This window comes from Strigops habroptila, chromosome 7 (assembly GCF_004027225.2).
Source record: "Strigops habroptila isolate Jane chromosome 7, bStrHab1.2.pri, whole genome shotgun sequence".
In the NCBI taxonomy this organism is placed as follows: Eukaryota; Metazoa; Chordata; class Aves; order Psittaciformes; family Psittacidae; genus Strigops; species Strigops habroptila.
The window spans coordinates 24,271,098-24,292,319 of NC_044283.2; the positions used below are offsets into that span (position 1 = coordinate 24,271,098).

The 21,222-nt window shown below is 41.9% G+C and overlaps 1 protein-coding gene across 1 annotated transcript; it reads right to left on the reverse strand.

Annotated features, from left to right (window-relative positions):
• Positions 1 to 366: 366 nt before the first annotated feature.
• Positions 367 to 20,573, reverse strand: UGDH (UDP-glucose 6-dehydrogenase). Its single transcript, XM_030493409.2, has 12 exons — positions 20,314 to 20,573; positions 19,396 to 19,564; positions 16,905 to 17,006; positions 15,358 to 15,558; positions 15,076 to 15,273; positions 14,427 to 14,574; positions 13,150 to 13,244; positions 9,903 to 10,033; positions 9,039 to 9,172; positions 7,825 to 7,916; positions 7,627 to 7,737; positions 367 to 4,912 (listed from the first exon to the last, which is right to left on the reverse strand). The coding sequence occupies exons 2-12, from the start codon at positions 19,555 to 19,557 to the stop codon at positions 4,802 to 4,804; spliced, it is 1,485 nt and encodes a 494-aa protein (XP_030349269.1). The 5' UTR covers positions 19,558 to 19,564; positions 20,314 to 20,573; the 3' UTR covers positions 367 to 4,801.
• Between the last annotated feature and the right edge of the window lie 649 nt (positions 20,574 to 21,222).

Consider the following 21,222-nt stretch of genomic DNA (forward strand, 5'->3'; position numbering starts at 1 on the left):
CAGCTGTATCTTCATGAAGTTAATTTGGGAAACATGCCAGGAATTTGCTATCTGGTCCCAAACTCTCATCATGCAGGTAATCCTAGGGCTGGCTGTGGTAAACTACTGTAACTAAACTAAGTGTAGTCTGTACAAAGGAGAGCAGACATTCCACCCACCTCCTGCTCAGCAAGATGTGAGAAGGAAGATGGCTTATCAGCAAGTTAATAGAGAAGAATTACATAATATATAATGCCCTGCTTCAGCTGAAGTAACCTGAATACCAGAGCAGGGGAAGGTTATCAACTATGGTATGGGAATTCACTGCTCTCTCCCCAGCAGCAGGCAGGGAGGGAGGGGTGCAACAATAATCCCAGGATACCCGCATGTTTAACATCTGCCAGCCTTTATTACAGGTCCTACTATAAATGCTTGTTTTGGCTTGCTTACAGAGCAGATTTAACAGAGTATTAGTGTAGCTTTTGCCATGTTACTGCTCTTTCAGCATATCAACACCAGAAACACAGAAAAAAGGAGTTCTGAGCCATACAGCTATTACCAAACTGGAACAAGCGGATGTAACACAGTAATTATCCATGATTTCTTTACAGTGAGAGAAACAATGCTTCTGGAAACACAGTCCAGTGTTACTTCATGTTAGAATTCTTATGCATTGCTGCAGGGTGGTTCGGAAGATGATCTTAGGCTTATACACAACCGTCTGCCAGCTGGTACCAAGTTTCAGAAGCTACATAAGCTATTTTCTAACTGCATGTTTTGCTATAGTCTAAGGAAAGCAGTTACATTTTGACTTCATAAACTAGAGGGGTGCTTTGTTTATAAGAGCATTTGAGGACAAGCCCTGAAGTTCTTCTCCTAGTTAAGAAATCCTGCTTTTGCAACCATCTTCCTTTGCTATTGCCCCTTCAGTTTTTCCGTAACTACATGTTAAAGCACCAAAGTCTCACAGAACTCCTGGTTATAAATTCAGCACAGGTTTCATGACTATCTATCTCAATTTTGTTTCTGATTAAGTTTCATGTTTAGTGACACACAAAAAGAAAATGTCAATCACATCATTCTGTCAGTTTGTTTAACAAAGCAGCCATAAAATATTTTAAGAAACATTAATCTTCCTTGCAATCAGAAAAACATCAAACTGAGTTTTGGGAATATGATTTCAATTTGACACAGACACTTTAAAAAGAAGGAACAGCCTTTTTTAGCATCACTGCATCAATCTTCTACACTATCTGAAGCTTAATTAAATGTTATGCAAATAAAGAACTGCTGCATCTTCCAGTGGCTTCAAGTCTCCAGGTTAAATCAACAAAGCCAGGGTTCATTTAAGAATAGTTTTAATTTTTCTCCTGCTTGATAAGTAATATTGGTGTCCCCTTCATTTAAAAAGATGTCAAGTACTTATGCCTTACTACAACATGTGGCAACCTGTTGCAGATGTACAGCTTGTAATGGAAATTCTCAGCTTGTAATCGAAAGAGCAAGTAATGAGAGCCAAGTCTAGTATTCCTAAGTCAGCCAGATAACCTATTACACTTCCCTGCATTGTTTTACTATTCATTTCAAACTTCACCTGTTGAGCAAGACTATAGCACTACAAGAACTTCAGCTGACAGAGAGAAGTGTAAATTTGTTGGCCAGTACAAAATCTCACCACTGGCCACTCCTATACTAACTAGTCTTGGTCAAAAATGCGTTTCTTCTATTCACTAGCAATATTCTTGGCAACATATGCCTGGCCCCAGACTAGTTTTACCTGCACGGAGGGCTGAGCACACACACAAGTAAAATAGTGCATCTTGCCTGGCATTTAGTCCATTTGGTAAGACTTTAGTAAGACTTAATGCAGTCTGTATTTAATACAAGCCTCTTCACAGGCTTGTATTAAAGCTGGATTTGCTTTGTATTCCCATTTTTGCAGTGAAAAGCAGCGTTGCTGTGGGATTGCATTTTAAGAACCCCATAAAAAATAATTTCAGAGCACAGGAGTCCATTACTCACGTTACACAATTCTCATCAAGAATTACCTGCTGTAAGATCCTATGGACAAAGACTCAATAGCATTAAACCCCATCTCTATATGCACTACTTAAGACTTCAAAGCAGGCATAGAAGTCATCTCCAATTCTTATTTCCCTGGCAACTGCACTCTGAAGATGATGACTTATGATTCACAGTGCTGCAAAAGCTTCTGGAGCTCACTCTTTCAGCCTGTGGTAAGGTTCTCTTGCATCTATGCAAGGTAAGTATTGCTGCATCCCAAAGGCATGCTCCACTGTTCAGCTGTTCAGACCGGGTTCATTCCACAATCCCAGTGGTCAACTGAAAGAATGCAGTCACCAAGAAACTAAACAAGCTGACTCTGAGAAAGCAAGGGAAGCGCCAGTACCAGTTTTACCCCTTGCTGCCCTTCAGAAAGGATCTGCTGCTCCCCGTTTCCTAAGAAAGGGGAGTTAGAGTGATCCCACTAGAGTGAACTTGCCCAGTCTTTATCATCTTTATGACTTAAGCCACAAGTTACTATCCAGGCTTTGACTAAGTCTGCAGGAGAAACAGAGCAGGAATAGTGGTATAGCACCTAGCTCCTCCATCTCCTGATGCCTCAGGAAAACTGACCAGCCTTGCACATTCCTAACAGGAGCAATGCTTCACACAAGAGCTTAACAGTTCATTCGTCTACTTCAAACCCATGAGAACAGCTCCCATTCAGAGGCACCACTATTGCAGGTACGTGCAAGTTTCTGAAACGCATCCCAATTTTCTGAAGCCTCTACTCACCCTCCCTCTTAATATGAGCCCTGAAGCAGTGCTGTGCTACACTGAACACAATTCAGGAGAAATCCTTTGAGCACAGCCTGTCAGTACCCCAAGAACAGGTGACCAGCCTGCCCTCTCAGGTGCTACAGGGGCAGAGGTAGTCAGGAGGATGCCCACCTGCAAGGACAGGGTGATCTACCAGTTGGATTGCAATGCTTACAACTACTACAACTGTATCACAGGGTTGTCCCTGCTCAGTGGATGTTGTATGAAAGCAGCTTATGAATCAGGAAGAGATGCATGATGAAAGATGACAGTTTGATTTTAAGCCCCTCTAATTCCCACTCACTTGGAGTGGCTTCTGATGTGCTCCTCACAGAAGAATCTTATGATGGGGCAAAAAGCCTGAGGCATATTTTCCCAAAGTGCTGAGTGATCACTGCATAGTAAGTCCCTATGTGGAAGCCATTAACATGCAGAACCTGAAAGCACCTGGTTCAAAGATACAGCTATTTCACTCAGATAACACTGTTCTGTGTAACTATTTCAGTAGATAATACAAAGCTCCTTAAATCTTCAAGTATCCGTCCTAAAGCTTAAATTGTAGCTACATTTCTGTGGGTAAATAGTTTGATAATAGCACCCATCACCAAGATGACACTGATCTTATGCTTTGTTTAACCATTGACACAGCATACCTGAAGGCACACCTGTTGAATAAATTCAGAAGGTATTATGTGACTAGTTACAGGATAATTCTCCAACATCTCAACGCTATGATTATTCAGCTAAGACATCTATGCTTTCTAGTCTGAAACCTCTTCATGGTCATCCTCCTCAATCCTCCCCTCCATTTCACAACCCCATGCAACAAGCCAAACACAAACTCTGTCATCTCAAGGATTTTAATAGCACTGGCCAATTGAGACTAATAAAAACAAGTAGAAATAAAGTAATAAGTAAAGGCAAAAATAAAAATAAAAATCAAGATAATATAGGAAGTATTCATTCCTGCTAATTAAATGAGGTAGCAAGCTGGCTAATTTATGGGGCTGAACTTTTATTTTTCATAATTTAACAGCAGAGAATAGTTTTTGCAGATTCATTAAGAAAGCTGCTTTCAGATGAAGTATGTAAGCAGAAAGGAAGGAAAAAGAACCATCAGGTAGCTTCAAAGCCAATATTTGCTTTCTGCTCAGACTGAAAGCACCAAATTAGGGAATTCCGCTTAAACTCAGTGTTCAAACAAGCAGAATGCTCCTCTGCTGAAGATGGGTTGTATTGCTGTAACTTAGGAAAGACTTGCCCCAGGAATCTGATTACATCAATAATTCACGTAGCTGCACATGGAATGTAGGCAAGACAACTAGAGAATCAAAAGTGAAGATCTGCCAGTGGATCAGCTTATAGCTGCCAGTCCACTGCCATTAATTACACGATAGACACCTGTGGAACTACCTGGCCTCCCAACAGATGCAGTTTAGACCGCATCAGTGCCAACTGATCCCAACCTGGATAGGGGTATTATTGTTGCAGTCAGCTCTATTTTAGGGCTCAACCCAAATCCTGCCAAATTCATTTAGCACTTCTCTTTTTACTTCAATGCCAGTTAAGAGCAAGCATTTAACTGGGTAAAGAAATACCCCAAAAGAAAATGAAAAATTGGTGAGATCAAAGTTCCTGATCACTGTCCATAACCAGAGTAAAGTAAAAAGATACTGTTTCTTTTGCTTTCATATAATTTGAAACATTTAAAGTGCAGTTTAGGAACACTTCTGGAAGCAGAAATCTGCAGTTGGAAGGTGACTTTTCCGTTTAAAAGATGATTCATTATTAAAAACAGATCTGTACCATCTTCAGTAACAAAAAAAAAAAAAGCTATAAAAATAGAGATTTGAAATTAGGCTGAATTCACATGTACCAGGTACCATTTCTAGTGTAAAATTGGTTTAGTTTATGAAAATATCTTTCCTTAAAAAAAGCATAGGCTTACAGTTAGTATGACTAAGAAGGTCCACAGAATTCCTTCAGCACCTATCAAACATTATACTCTGGGCTTTTTGACAGGTGTGTCCTGCAGGCTGAACTTAGGAATTTCACAAGATGAGGCAAAAGGAATTCTTTTGGCTGACACCTTCTTCCCAATTGTTTCAATCTGAAAGAGAAAACACATTTCATAAGTGGCAAGCTAACCTAATCATGTTGGCATATGAGAAAAACTATAAATCACATCCAGGACTATGACACTAGAATAATACAAGCCACAAAGCACACTGTGCCCAGAGACTGGAGTTGCAAAAAGGTTTTTGTTAAACACAGCCTTTCACAAGTGCCTGCTTTGCCTATTTAAAGCTGCATCTTGCTAATTTGAAGATTCATGTGCCTCATCTTCCACAGGACTATCAGAACAGAAATCATGAAATGTTTCTGAGTGTTCACAGAATGTGGGTTCAGCCTCCTTTGTCTAAAAATTTATACCTGGTAAATTAAGATAGAAGATTTTCCCCCCTTTAATGTAGTGGGTTGTGTTTCAAACAACACAACTCTGATAGGCTAAAGGCAGCCAACTCTATACAAGAGAAAGCACGTAACAAAGCCAACACACACAAGCCAGGCACTGCAATATTCAAAGAGCGAGACAGGTTCTCCTAATTTCTAGGTCAGACTAATGTAAATCACTAAGGACAGAGCTTGTGGAGGATAAAACACCAAGAAACAAAACAGTTCAGACACCCAGCAAGTAAGGAGAGCTGTGCCTTTCCTCTTGAGTAAGAAGAATAGGTCAGATGCAAGACACCAAAACACAAAAATACTTCAGCTATTTTAAGTTTCACAGAATTTTGATGAATATAGAGAGACATCTGAGTTCACTCTGAAAAAAAAAGTTGTTTAAACAGTCATGTGAGCTGTAAGTACCATATTTGCCCATAACAGCTTTAATTGGCTGGTTAAATCCGTTTATACAAGCCTGTTCATGAACAGTGGAAATAATTGAGTAGTTTAAGCAGAACAAAAAACTTCAAGAAAGAATCCTGTAGCCGTTATGCAAGTAATCCCAATACTCAGGAGCACACAGAATGAAACAACACACATCTGATCTGGTTTGTAGATTTTGTTCTGATTGTGTCTGGCTGAGATGCTTCTATCAGATTATTCATAAATCTGGTGATTTTAGTATTAGTCAAATTCTGTCTATGCTAGAAGTGCTTCAAGCCCTTCAATCAAGGCTTACTCTGCATTCCCCACTTGAAACCTGAGCAGATTTTCCCAAATCAGAAGTTACTTCACCTAGAATTACAGAGCTTCACATTCATATTCCCTAAATCAAGCTTCACTGTGGAAATAGGTTATAACTGAAATGGTAGGTGTGTTTAAAGTTTTTTTTAAACTCCAGTTTGGGGGGTGGGTGGGTGTAAAACCCCACAACAGAACAGCTCCAATTCATAGATTTGGACTGTATGCAAGGGAATTACTATTGCCATTATACTGTCTATACAATAGTTTTCACAAGGGCAGTTAAAAAGACTGGGGACCTAAAAAATTAGATTTTAAGACATAATCCTTATTATTTCATACAGAGAATATAGGTCAATTTCTGAATGTCTTTGTAATGATATTCTGGATGAAAAAAACTGGACAATAAACTTGGCTGACAAACTGGATTCTGGAAAGCAAACTCACAAATTGGTTAAAAATTCAACTAGAATTTCAAAGGAGGAAAGTCACCCAAGAGCTATGAAACACAACCTCTGATTTGGAAAGTCTTTAAGATACAGACTTCAGAAGAGAAGTTCCTCAGAAAAACATCACATGGGTTATAATTTTATATATAATTTGCTATTAGCTTAGCAAAATGCTTAGTTAAGAAGTTGAGCATTTGCTTTGGATCCTCTCTTGGGTGTAAACACAGACCATTGCTTTGATCTTCTGGCTGACATTAAATCAATCCTCTCCAGCTTCCCATGTAACACTTCAGCATTTCACTGACTTATCTTCAGAAGCATCTTTGCATACAAGGCTTTCATCTCCAATGGCAGCCAGCTTTGTGCAAAACTCAGGAAGAAAAAGTCCAGAGCTTCTTTTAATAACCTGTCCAAGTGGAGGATCTCACTGGCTGGTAAACATGTCACCTGCATTACACCTTGTCTGGCATAAGGCTGTAGGTAAACCTGCTTTATGTCTTTTGTGAAGAGCAAAAAGGTGTTTACAGCTTCCATTTACTTCTGAAGGAAGCATGTTTTTCTATCCTGTTACTGTCAATTTTAAATGTTGCCTTTTTTGTTTGGTGGTGTTCAAATAAGTTTCCAGGTACAGGCTGTGGCACAGGTTGTAACACACAGCAAATGCTAAGCTTAGCCCTTCTGATAGGTGGTAGCAGCAAAGGCTGCAGGACTTGAGGAAACAGTGAAAGGGTTAGTTTTGGAGGCAATTATCCTGCTGATTACCTAGAATGAATTTAAGAGTGAGATGTAGCAAGTTTTTACACCTATCTCAGTCTGCATGATTTCCACAGTCAGAAGGGCAGAACAGCATTCAGATGTTTATGGTTGGACTCCATCTTAATGGTCTTTTCCAATCTAAAAATCCATAGATTCTATGATTCTGAGGCATGCTTGTACTGCTGAATGTTGATGGCCTAGTCTGATGCAGCTTGGATTTTAACACAGCATCAGTCTATGAAAATAGTAAGGTAATGGAGGAGAACAGCACTAGTGAGGAGACTGAAGCACAGATAGGCAGGTTTAGATTTAAATTCTCACCTGAAGAGGTTTTTTTCCCTTGCTACTCAGTCACTGCAGAAGGAGAGAGAGAGCAAGAAGGAAGAAAGCAGAAGGAAAGAAATGTAAGCAACATCACCCAGCTGATTACCTGGAAGCCAATGACTTGCAGCTCATTGTGAAGATCATCTAGAAGTCTCCTACCATCAAAGATAAATGCAGGCTTCAGCATCTTCTTATGAATACGTTCATAATCCAACTCCTGTAAAGGGCAATTAAAGCAGGTAGAATAACGAAATAGCAAAACACTCTTTTTTCTTCTTTAGTTTAAATTGAAGATAACACTTACCTTAAACATGTCCCATTCAGTGCAAATTACAAGGGCATGAGCTCCATCACAGGCTTCATAGGGATCTTTACTGATAGTGACCAACCGAGACACTGTAACAGAAGGAAGATAAGAGTTCTATTCTGCACACATCTTTAGCATCAATCTGCTGTACTTCTGGCAAATGAGTTTCCTTCCTTGCCCTACACAAAACAGGAGTTTCAAGTCACTCACCTAGAAATGTTTTTTATCAAGATATTTGTCACTTACTTGAGTGAAAGCAGCTTGTACCCAGCATCTGAACAGTCAGAGCACTTAAATGTTTGAAGTTAACCACTCAAATTTGATTTAAACAGTCAAGAGCATCTCTAGAATTAGAAGTTATTATGGAGTGTTCACATACCAACTCTCACAAAGGTCACTGCCTCTACAACACAGCACATCACTGTATTTAACTCAGTTCACACTACAAAAGATACACATGGCTCACTAGCAGCTGCCTTCATCCTGACTGTCTCAGCAGCTGCCTAGAGACAACCCTCCCCCTTTAATTCAAAGAGATGTCAAATAACATACGCCCTTCACTCCATCACAGCTCATTTTCCTCCATTCTCTTCACATCTGATCTATCTTTCTCCCCCATTCATCATCTCCATTCTCCCCCTCTCCAACATGAAAATAGAACAAAAATCCCAAATACTCCTACTTCTTTCTAAGAAATTTCTAGTCATAGATGATTACTTTAAAGCCTTCTTGAATTTCAAGGAACAAAATTGGAAGCAATACAGGGGAAGGGAGAATGCTCTACTGTGAATTCCAGAATTATTTCTTTATTTCTGCTTTAGATATGCAAGCAAGAACTAAGGCAAGGTAGAACTCAGGACGCAAAGGAGCTGACAGAACAACAGTATTCTCTTCTACTTATGGACATTCTCTCTTCCTTTTAATTATGCAGAGAAAATTCTTTGCATGTATTCAAGTGACTATTTATCAAAAGGAAAATACACAATAGTACATAATTAGTACTTAGCTATAAAAGCTATGGGGGAAGGAGGAAGAGTTACAGTAATATAACTGTAACTCTGAACTATAACAATCTTTAAGTGTAACCAACAGCACACCATCACCATGGTGAAGATGCGAAAATCAATTTATAGTATTTAAATTGACTTGTGTATTTTGAGAGTAGGGTGGGAAGCGAAGGGAGAAAACAAGCTTTACATGAGCATTCTTACCTTGGTTATCTTCTGAGACACCCAGATGTGAGAGATCTAAGATGATTTGTTCCTTAGGTACTTTAGGATCATAGATATGGAGCTTTGCTCCTTCGTCCATTAAATACTTGCTAATATAGATACTGGATGACTCCCTAGGGAGGTGAATCAATCAGTTAAAGAACCAGGTGGCATGTTCTAAGCCATTAAAGTCTTTAAGTGTCATGATATGCAATGCCAGAGCTTTTATACCAGTTTTACTTTAAAAAGTCTTAGTGGTAATCTGTGCCAGCAGCAAACTTGATGTCTTGAGGGGCATCAAGAGAGTAATATGAAAAACAAGTTTACATCTCTCTTGCTGAATCATGCCAAGGAGATACTAAGTCTCAGGACACCTTTTGACCATAATTAACAAGGCCTCAAGCTTATAAGCATTCCCCACAAACTGCAGTTGGAGTTGTATCAAATTTGAGCTTTGCAGGAAAACAGAAGTAACCACCTTTGGGAAACAAAGCTGAAACTTTGGCTTCATATAGTAATTTAGAACCACTTGCAAAAATGTTTGCATTCTTTTCTGTGGAGAATGGAAGGGCTCTGTCAAAAAAAAAAAAAAAAAAAATCTATCTTTGCTTACGCAGGTTAATGAGGACTAGAGTCACCTGTTCTAGATTCTGAGTGATTCCAGCATGCTGTAGAGTTCAAGAATCAATTGACCTACCCAGTTGAGAAAGACTAATACTTGTTACAAATCAACTCAGTCACAAGGGTTTAAGGGTCCCATATCTGATCTGGTTTTATTAATGCAAATCAGCTGGGAGGGGCTAACTGTGTAGCTGGTGACAAGCATAGGGGATCCAGATTAAGGAACTGAATTTGGTTTCTTACCTTGTGTCCCCAGTATCCTTTTTGAATGCAAACCCTAAAATAGCAATCTTCTTATCAGCGACAGTATTGAACAAGCTGTCAATAATGCGGGAAGCAAATCTTCTTCTCTGATAATCATTCATGTCTATTACCTGAAATTACAAACATGATGGTACAGAAGGAAGCAATTTCAAACTATAAACAGATTCTATTAACAATCAAGCCAAGCTACCTATGCAAGTTTAACAGAGGCTTAAAAGAGAAAGTATTTACTCAGTGTCATAAGTAATCCAAAGATAAATTTAGTTAATTTACCAATTTCTGACACAAATCCTATTTTAATCAGTGACTGTATATGCTAATGCATGATAGTATGTGTGCATAATGTAGTTCAAAGGCTAGGCTTTTTTCAGATTGCTTGTTTTTTAAATCTATACCTTACTGTATTCTAGGCAGAAACATGGAAAGCAATTTCAGTGTTAGAGTACTTGGTGTCACATGGATATCCCATTGCAAGACCTACACTTCCTTACATGCCACGCATAGCAACTGTGAGAATGTTTTTAGCCTCTTTAATCCACACTAACTGATTTCAGTACACGAAACTAGTGTGGTTAAAACCAGATTAAGTGCCTCACTTTTGTTACTACATGAAAATGGGTTCACACACCCTACTCCTTTATTGTCCTTCAGCCTGCTTCATATTTTGATTTCCAGCCCTTAACACACAGAGTGCACTGGATCTCTCGTAGGAAAGGTAGGTTCCCTCACCTAGTCAATGTTCAGCATGGACTATAAAGAACCACACTTCTCTCTGCTTTGAGACTTTCAATCCAAATCAAGAATTAAGTGCAGCAGCCTATGAAACATAAGGTATAAGCTATGCAGTAGAAGGATACTGGTGATCCACATTTGAGGAAAAGAAACAAAAGCAATGAGATTTATGCAATTCAACAGGGTGGTGATGGGGAACAAAGGTAACAGCTGACAGGGCAAGAGGCAGACATTTCTTTCTGAGGCTATGTGTTCAAGAAATCAAGATTTTGCTATTAGAGAGCCCTGTCCTGTCTAAAGGCCAAAGAGAATAAAAGTTAGGATTCTGAGGCTGCTCTGCATTAGCATATCCTCCAGAATTTGCATCCTGTGCCCAGACTGGTGTGAGGTCTCTCATGTGCATGCCATGTGCATGCAGTGGGATGAGCTGCTGACAATACATCGCTCAGGACACAAAGGAGTTGGGCACACTTACACATGTGTTCATTACATGACTTGACCAGCGTGGGCTGGGGCAGACAGACCTCTGCAAGATGACAGTGCTCTGAGGAAGCAGAAGGTACAAGTAAGGGGTTGTACTACCTGAGCATAGAACTCTACCTTATCCTACCTCTGCAGCAGCAGTTCTTACCCGATTTGTCCACAGCTTAATAAGCCATATAGAAACACTGCAAAGAATTGCTCTTAAAACAGAATAAGAGAGCATTAAAAGCATTAAGTTTATTTACATTAATAATGCAACCTTTTAGGCTTTTGTTAAATAAACACCTCCATATAGAGAAAAGTGCAAGTGTTCCTATGTCTTTGGGTTGCCAAGATACTGAGTAGGTTGCATTGAGAAGGACCCTTGTAATCTCAAACAACAGAGCCAAACTAATTTGTCTTTTTCAAGACAGTATTACTTTTCCGCCCCCTATTTATCAGATTATCAGGAAGGTAACATGTTAGTTCCTGCTGCTTCAGGGATTACTGCTGTCTACTTACATCTTATACTGAGTAAAAGCACTAGTTCTTGAAGCAAATATCAGAACCCAGAGCTTCTCCTCCTTCCTCTTTTGCCAACACATCCAAATCCTGCACTGAATCAAATCACTCCTGGAAGCTTGCACAAGGTCCATGCAGTACATTAGCCTCTTTCCTGATGGGACTGCAAGCCTTTCCTTCATGGACTAGATATCTTAATGAGGTATGATTTTTAAGGAAGATGTCAATCTGAACCTCTTCAGAGGCAGACAGCATAAAACCGCATGTCTTTCTTGTTCCAAGCCATTCATGTAAGATCTAATTGTTGCAAGCAAATAACTAGGCTGCTGACTAGCCCCTGGCTGGAGGTCAAACTATCTGAACAGGATATAGAAAGCCACCAGACATGACAGATAATGCAAGAAGCTGACAAGTCACAGAGAGCACTCAGATGGCAGACTTCTACAAGCAGTTAAGAGGCAATTATGAGTGAGATCAAACCAAGCTTCAGACAGTTGGGAGGGAGTATTAGGGATGACCTTCTGGGGAATAGAACTTTGCAAAGCCAACAGAGCTTAAGTAACCCCTTCAACAGTACCACATGGCCGCAATGACCCAGGTAATGGTATAAGAAATATCGAACTTAAGCATGGATGTGGCACAACTGACCAAAGATGAAGTAGTAATTAATCATTGGCAGCTTGTTTATTTGGCACCAGATTGGGATGGAGAAAATTGGGGGGGGGGGGGGGGGGGGGGGGGAGGGGGGAGGCTAACTAAAAGGAAAATTAAAAGAACAGAAAGCTGCTAATAAGGTAGGCAAATCATGTGCTTGGTATTGTGGGGGCATCTGGTAGGCAGCATTGTACTTGATCACCATAGCCTAAATCAAGACAACAAACCAAAGCTGTTCCTTTGACCATGCCATACATGTCAAAGCTGCTTCCTCAGTCAGGACTGGGGAAAGGGATGAGGTACTTTCACCAGTTAGTACAGAAACACTTGCTAGTACAGACCGAGCATCCTGGAATTGCTGCATTGATGCTAGGCCTGAGACATCCCCATCTTCCCAAACATTACTAACATTAACCAGGGAAGAGCAGCAACCATGTTTATTTAAAAGAATATTGCCAAGTTTAAAAGTGCTGCCAAGTTCTTTCAGAAAAGGCACTGTAGAAGCAGACCCTGAGGAAAAGGGAAGCTTTGAATTCAAAGTAGGTGGAGATAACCAAGTGCAAGAGGAAGACAGGACTCTGGACATACTTGTGGTTCACATTTCCTACAGCTACTTCTAGACAACTTCCCAATCCATTTCATCCAGACAATTCAATTCCCCCAAAAATAAGCCTAAGCACAAACAAGTATCGCATGCCAGTGTTAGGCTGAGTGCCCTAAAATGTAAAGATGATCAATATCTACTCCTTAAAACTGAAACACAGATTACATGTGAACAATGCTCAAAAGCTCAATGCCTGATAGCTGAATGCTTAAGAAACACAACCCCCTCAAAAAATTGGTGAGGAACTTGTACCTGTTGCCAGTAGCGGGCTACTTCAGGTAAGTTCAGTGCCTCACAGAGGTACACTAAATTCAAGACATCCTTCTGAAAACAGCTACCTCCAAACCCTGAAAGAGAAAATGGTTATTTTACAGGTGACTAAGGTACTATTGTAAACCAAACATTGGAATAAAGTAATTTTTTTGCAGTCAGACATAGTCAGCATTATATTTTTTCCAAGTATTTCACTGCTAGCAAATGAAAAATCTCTCAAAACCCAGCTCCCAGACCTACTTACTTTGTCAGTTACAGAAGCCTTAAAATCTGCTTCAGATCCCACTGAAGTCAATGCAAGTTCTAACCCAGTCTCAGAGAAACATACGGTAGCCCCTAGGTTTTTCGTTATTATGAGTGGGTGGACAAGCTCCTAAGTTTTTGCTCTCCCTCCATCTAGAGATTTAGATTAATATTTCTCAGAACAAGTATGTTAATCAAAGCTCTTTCCTCCCCCATCACCAAATGGATAGCTAACCACTGCAAAGAACCAAAGATCACCATAGCCAAGGGAGAACCAAGACAATTAACAGTGGGATCCTTGACCCCTAGAACTTTGCTCAGCAGAGCCCCAGAAACACTACAATGTAAAAGGAATTATAATAACCTAATAGGAAGTTTAGTAATGTTTTTGCTATCTGCTTTTCACTCTTGCATAGGCTCTAGGAGAGGTTATATTTAATAATGCTATTTTAAAGTCACACTTCCTTTCTAACATGAAGACTGTAGCCATATAGATATGCTTTAGTCTTGTTCTAAAAGTTTGGAAGTTTGATGTACTGATCACAACTTTATCACATCTTACGCCTAGTATATCTGAACAACTGAATTCATTCTACGAATTAGAAGTTGCCATCACACACTCTGACCTAGAGGCATCCCCTTCCTCAGGCCACTGGCAGCAACTCCTGAACAAAAGTGCAGCAGTTACAATCAGAAAGACATTTTGGAGAGCACTATTATCAGTGATGCTTCAGAAAAATAAAGCTGTGGCTTTTCTTTCCAGTGTCCCAGGCAGGATAAACCATACACTCTGAACTCTCGGCTTTCAGAGTGCCAGCTTCTAGAGCAACCTCAGTCCTAGGCATTTTACCAGAAAAACTGATTTATGCTAGTACTCTGCAGCAATATTTTCCACACTCTCATGCTGTAGAAGACTTTAGAGTATCAGATCACTTACTCCAAAACACTTACTGCACTATTAAACAAAAGTCCAGAAGAAAAACATCCCCCCACCCCCCAGATTTTTCATTTACCAACACTGGCTTTGAGAAACTTATTTCCAATTCTTTGGTCTGTTCCAATAGCTCTCGCTACTTCTTCAACATCTGCTCCTGTTGCTTCACACAGAGCGCTGATTGAGTTAATGCTGCTGATTCTTTGGGCGAGGAAAGCATTAGCTGCCTGTAAATAAAACACACAGCAAGAGAACTTGATTTTTCCAGAAACCAAGATGCCCATAGACCTAAGTGAGTTACTACTGGAAGAATTATGTTAACTCTGTAACTCTGCTGAGATACAAAAATGGTAACATAAGCACTTTGATACATAAATGCCAGTTAATGGGACCTAAGCAAAATAATGTAATGTTTAACTTGGAGAGTTTGAACTGTTTCATGATGGTAACCTGTTTCTGGAGCACTGAAAGTTTACTCCTAGTAATCAAAAACACAGCAATAAAAGCTAGAAAAGGATTTCAGGGAAAGTTTATATCATCCGTAGCTCAGCTGAGATAATTGGAAAAGATGAATATTCTTTGACATGCATACTGGGTCCTCCCAACTATGTCTGTCTTTCCTAGCTGCATCACTCAGCATCAGTGAACTTCTAAGTCTCACTCTGAGTCTTCTTTGAATCACTTACACCCATTGCTCATTGCAGACAGCAGTGGTGAGTAACACTAACCAGTTTAGAAAGCTCTGATGACCATGTATTGGTTGTGATGATTTTTTCTTTGGGCACCCAGTGCTCATAAACAGCACAAAGAGCACGGACAGCTTTCTGTCCCTCTGGAGAATCATCTCCACCAATAAGCACTCTATCTGGGTTCTTCAGGTCCTTGATGGCTGTTCCTTCTGCAAGGAACTCTGGGTTAGACAGCACCTAGAGCACAGAAATAAAGAACAACAGATAAAAGCCAAAAGCAACAACCAGCCTTTAAATATACAACTCGAAGGTTACACTTACCTGCAAATCTAAGTTAGGCTTAGTATTAGCATCAAATATTCGACGAATGCTCTCCGCAGCACGTACTGGAACTGTGCTTTTCTCAGTGACAATTTTATATCCATTTGAATTTTGTACAATTCGTCTAGCACAAGCTTCAATGTATTTCAGATCAGCTGCTCGGCCCTTTCCCATCCCATAGGTCTTTGTCGGAGTGTTAACCTAGTTACAAATACATGGAGGGGGAAGAAACTTTACACAAGAGGTGCAATTGTTAAAATGAGACAGACATTTTCCTTCCCAGAGTCCCACTTGCTTCTACTCCAGAATCCTTCTAGTTACCAGATCAGATGAACAGCTATTGGCTTTCTCAATCATCCATTTTGTCATCTAAAGCAAGCTCACTGGCCTCTATTCAAATAGAATTTAAACAACAGCAATTCATAGCAGCTCTCTAGGCTTCAGTGAAACTTATTCTGGAAACAGCAGTAGTTTCTTCATGATGTGTGCCAGCCACCTTTTGTTTCCTGTCCCACATTAGGAGTATGATACACAATCTTGCAGCTAGTGAGGTAGTTAGAGATTTTAGTGCTAAATGGGTTTAAACTAAGCGTAGAGCTGCTGAAAATTGCTATACTGAAGTAAACAGAAAAGGCAACATGAGGGAAAGCACATCATTTAAATTAAGACAGAGGGTCCTTTTTATTACAAACTGAAAGAAGAGGCAACAACATGTAAAGCACAACAGCATGTTTTAAGCCAAGGACGGGTGGCAATATATGGGCAATATATAGTAGCAGTCATCCAGACAAGTAGCATTCATTTTAGACTTCATGAATGGAGAAAAATACTATCAGAAAGGGAGCTCTGTGCTGAGGTACCCTAACAAAGAGGAGCTCTCAAGAAAAGAGGACTGAAGTAACAAAAACCTCAGCTGTGGCCTACCAAGACGAATAGCAATCAGTTCTTTTGGATTCTGCATTAGGAACAACTTTCTAGATCACAAAATGTCACACTGTTTCTGTTTCACTGGATCCTCTTCCTAAGGGGTGTCAACAGACTAGAAATATTAAAGCCAGCCCCTCTTCAATTAATACAGTGCTTTTTTTAAAGCTTCTAGAAATAAGTAATCTTTGTAACCAAATAATCAGTATGTGACTTTGGCTCCCTACCTAGGAACCATATCATTATTAAAGTCCCATAGATTTCAATAGTACACTACAATGACAGATATGCACTATACACTGCTCTAAGACCCCAGACATCTAACCAAACTAGTTATCAACATTTTCATTTTGATTTAGAGCCTATTCATTTGTCAACTGTTCTACTGGCTATAAGAAACACAAAAAGAAAATAAAAAGCTTACTTAACACTTTTCCCACAGCACACAAAAAGACAAGGAGAAAACTGTGACACAATATATTTCTAGATGAATCTATATGACAAAACAAAGGCTTCTTCCTAATATAAGAGAAACAATGATTTGATAAGAGAAAAAACAAACAAACAAACAAAGACAAACACACCACACACACGCAAACACACATTTCTCCCCCTAAACTTACAGAAATAAACACAAGATCAGCTTCTCTAATGGCATCATCAATGCTGGTGGAAAAGAAGAGGTTTCTTCCTCGACAGGATTCTACCACTTCTTTTAACCCTGGCTGGAAAAATAAAAGCAGTCAAGATTAATTCAGTTAGAAGAACAGTAAACCACATGCCCAAACAGACAACATATTTCAGATACAGAAAGACTTTTTACTTCCCCTCAGTATGGCACGTTTTCAGCCTTCCAAATGTGAAGAAAAGTTTCTGTAGATTTGCATAGTGAAATAAATAAAACCCTTTCTTATTCAAAACACTCAAACCGCTGTCTTGAAAAGCTTCCAACCACACCGAATTGTTATTTGCACAACCAGATTCTAGACTCCAGTTATTCCCATGCTCAATTCTATTAGCATGAGCAACAATTAAAGAAATACCTGTAGAGTGATGTTTGAACTCAAGAAGTCTTACAATATTCCTTAGGCTGCAAACAAAATTGATGGTTCTAACTCTCCTTTTCCCTCAGCTACACATTCCATGATCTTCCCAACATCAGATCTAAAAATGATTTAATACAAAAACCCGCAAAGAGGTCTGCCACCAAATTAGCAAGCCCAGATCCAGTGAAAGAAAGGCAGTGGAGACGCGTAGGAGATAAAGACCACTTCTTCTGGTGACCGCCCATCTTTGAACCAGATTAAACTTATCACGGCACCACACCTGCAGTGTGGAAGAATCACAGGTACAATTTGATGAGATTCTTTGCAGAGACACATACTGTGTGTTAAAACCTTCCCTTAAAACCTCCACTCAGACAAGAGGAGCAGGAGACCATGTGTACATGAGCAATCCTTTGTGTTAGAATGGTCTACAAAATTAGTTAACTAAGATATAGCTGTAATAGACAAAAGAAGCCTTTACTTTTTGTTTGAAAAACGAAGTCATACACTGTAACATGGCAATCAAATCTCCACCTTGAGAGACGCCTATCATGGCATGAGAGATCTGAGTGAGTGCCAGAAAGGCAAAGGTTCACTGAAGAGAGAAAGAGGGAAACAAAGCAGCAGCTTTCTTGTGCAAGCAATTTTTGCTGTCTCACTTCATATCAAATACCTACTTAAAAGGAAAACAAAGGTCAGCACAGGCAGAATAACACGTTACAACCCATCAAATGTTACAACTATAGTCTTACTGGGATGCAAGCAGAAAGGCAGCCCATTAGACAATTTCTGACACTGGAAAGCAAAAAACTCAAACGAAAAAATACAAAAACCTCACTGTGCAATGACTCAATTTTATAACTGTCTGAACTAATTCTTGGCAGTTTTCATACATTCTTTGTAAGCAAAGGACACTATTCCAGGAAGCAGATGTTGTGAGGTTGGTGGGGGTTTTTTGTTGTTTTTGTTGGGTTTTGGGGTTTTTGGATTTTTTTTTTTTAACATGTCAAGACTAGCTCTACTTTAACTCATTCAATCTAAGTATTTATAGAAAACAATGTACTTGCTTTTATGATCTTTATTCATGTCTCACCTGCTAATCTGAGCATTATACACATTTTCTTTTGAATACGTATGACAAAGGAGGTCTATTCATCTTCACTTAAAGAGTCACAGTATAGGTTTTGTTTGAAGGGGGAAAAACTGCATTAGTGTTACAGCACAGACAGGAATCAAAAGACTTCTTATAGCAAGAGTAACTGAGTACAAGGCAACATGCCTTGTCTTTTGGAGCCAAGTGAAGGTAAGTTTTCCCTCCCGTTACAGAAAAGAGCTCAAATGTATAAAATGAATTCTTTCAGGTATATCGTGAAAGATTTAAGAAAAAAAAGAAAGGAAAAAAAAAGAGAGATTATTTCAGTGCAAAAAGAAAAAAAGAAAGTGAAAAACCAGCAAGTTCTAAAGAAGGAAAATCTATTTTAAATATTTTACATATCCTCAGATTGAAGTAATTGTGTAACAAAGGAGTGACAGTGTGATACATTTACAAATAATCTTTATCTGGCCTAGTCTTCCAGGACCAGATGGGAGGTTTTATGGTACAAGTGAATCAAGAACATGACTGTCCCCATCTTCCAATAGGGTTAAGATGGGCAGCACCAATTGGCAGCATTCAGAATGGGAATAAAGCTCACCACTCAGTATTACACATTCATATTCTGCTAAACACAGTAAATAACATCTGTAACTAAGTAAGAGAACTAGGCCATGACTAAACTGGGTTCTGAAAGAAAGTCAGCGTGATTTAGCACAATTCATTGTATATACATTTTTCCTTACTAGGCTCTTCATATATAATCCTGCCTGCATCAGTCACATTACGATATTTTCAAAATCTTATTTAATGAGCAGTAGCAACAAGCAACTGTTCCAGAATAATCTTTTTGAAGGACATCACTGTGCTATACTTATCAAGTTTCAGAGGTGGGCCAGGTGGAAATGCCATGTGATGGGAGGAAAGCAAACACAACACTGGCTGGAAGAAGAGGCAACAGTGAGACAAGTTTACCTCATAGATTGGGAGCGTATCCGAATTCCAGGCGTTGATTCTGGCCTCATTGACATCCACAACAGTAACTTTGATATTGGGGCACATCTGTGCGATCACACTACAGGTTGGGCCACCAACATAGCCAGCACCAATGCAGCAAATCTTCTTAATGTCAAACATGATTGCTCTAGTAAGAGAGGTGGGCAAAGGAGAATCAGGAGTTATAAATGAAACTACTGGCCAAAAATCCAAGGAAGTGGTAGATAATTAACGACTGGCGATTTTATTGTGCTGCCACAGGGAGAAACGTTTCCTCGCAGCTGCTCTCTCGACACGAGCTGCAGTCGCTCTCTCCCACCCGGGCAGGCTCCGGAGCCTGCCCCGCTCCAGGGGCGCGGGCACACATGGACCGTGAAGGAAGCGTTTTCTGCGGTCTCTCTGAAGCCTGCCAGCGTAAATACCGCCCCTCGGGCCGCGGAACCGCCGATGCCGCGACAGTCCCAGGCACGAACCGAGGCCGCGGCGTGCAGCGGGAGGGACCAGCGCAGCCCCGCGGTGGGCAGAGCCGCGCCAGGCCGGGACCCCCGGACTGGGCCCGGGCCCCGGTCCGTCCCCGCAGCCCCTCGCCTGGCAAAGGCGCCGCCAGCGCGGAGGCCGCAGCTCCGGCCTCCTCCTCGGTGGAGGAAGCGGGCCGAGGCCGACCCCGCTCCCCACCCGGGCGGCTCGGGCCGGGGCCGACCCCCGCGGACTCCATCCCGTGAACCCAGCGAAAGGTTCCCGCCGGCCGCAGCACAGAGCGGGCCCCCGGCCGCGACCCGGCGCCGCGCTCCGGGAGCGGCCGCTGGCGGGAAAAGCTGGACGGCCCCAGGAACCCCCGCTAAAGGTAGCCCGGGGATCCGCAGACGGCACCGAGCAAGCCGCAGCGCAGAGACTTACTGCGGGCGAGCGCGGTCCTGCCCCACCGCCGCGGATGGAGCTGGAGGCTGCAGCGGGGATGCTCGGCGAGCTCAGGGCGACGTTCCGCTACGAGCAGAGCAGCAGCGGCGGCAGCTATTTAAAGGGCCGCCGCGGGGCCGAGGCGGCTGTTTCATCCCGGGGACGCCGAGCGAGGCCGGCCCCGCCTCCCGCCTTTCCCCGCGGGCGGAGGAAGCCGGCGCGGAGCCCGCCCGCCCCGCCCCGCCGCAGCACCGGCGAATGGGCACGGGACACCTCAGGCGCCGCCGCCGGCCGCGCAGGCCCGGCTCTGCCTCGCCACCGCACGGGCGGCTGAGGGGCCGCAGGGCCCCCGGGCCCGGCTGGGGTCTCCGCGGGCTGGCCTCGGGCCTGGGCCCCGCCCCGCCCCGCCGCGGAGATTTCCCTCAGCCCGGAGAGAGAGAGGGAGGGAGGGAGGGAGGCGCCTCTCAGGGCGCTCACCGCCCTTGGGCGGGACTGTGCCCCCGGCGGACCCTTGCCCCATGTTCCGCTGTGGGGGTTTTACACCTCGTTCCCCTCACTTTGGGGCTTTTTTGCGTTCTGAGGGCTGGAGAGGTGGCCGGTCCTGCTATCTCTTACTGGGAGAGGCCACCAAGAGCCACTGGAAGGGTCCCTAGCTGCCCTTGTCCCCGGCGGTTGGCGGTGATGGGGTTGGTGCAGTGTTGGGGAGCAGTGAGTGTTCCTCTGGGCCCCACTGCAAACGGTGTCAGTGGGCTCGGGCAGCTCTGGCGTGGCCTGGGCTCCCAGGGGAGTGAGGTGCCACCCTTGGGGTGAGGGACTTCAGCAGGGTGCTGTGCTGCACTGCTCCCCTCTGCTGCCGCGGGGTGTTCTTATCAGGAAATGAATTTGGGTGGTTGAATATGTGTAAGCAAG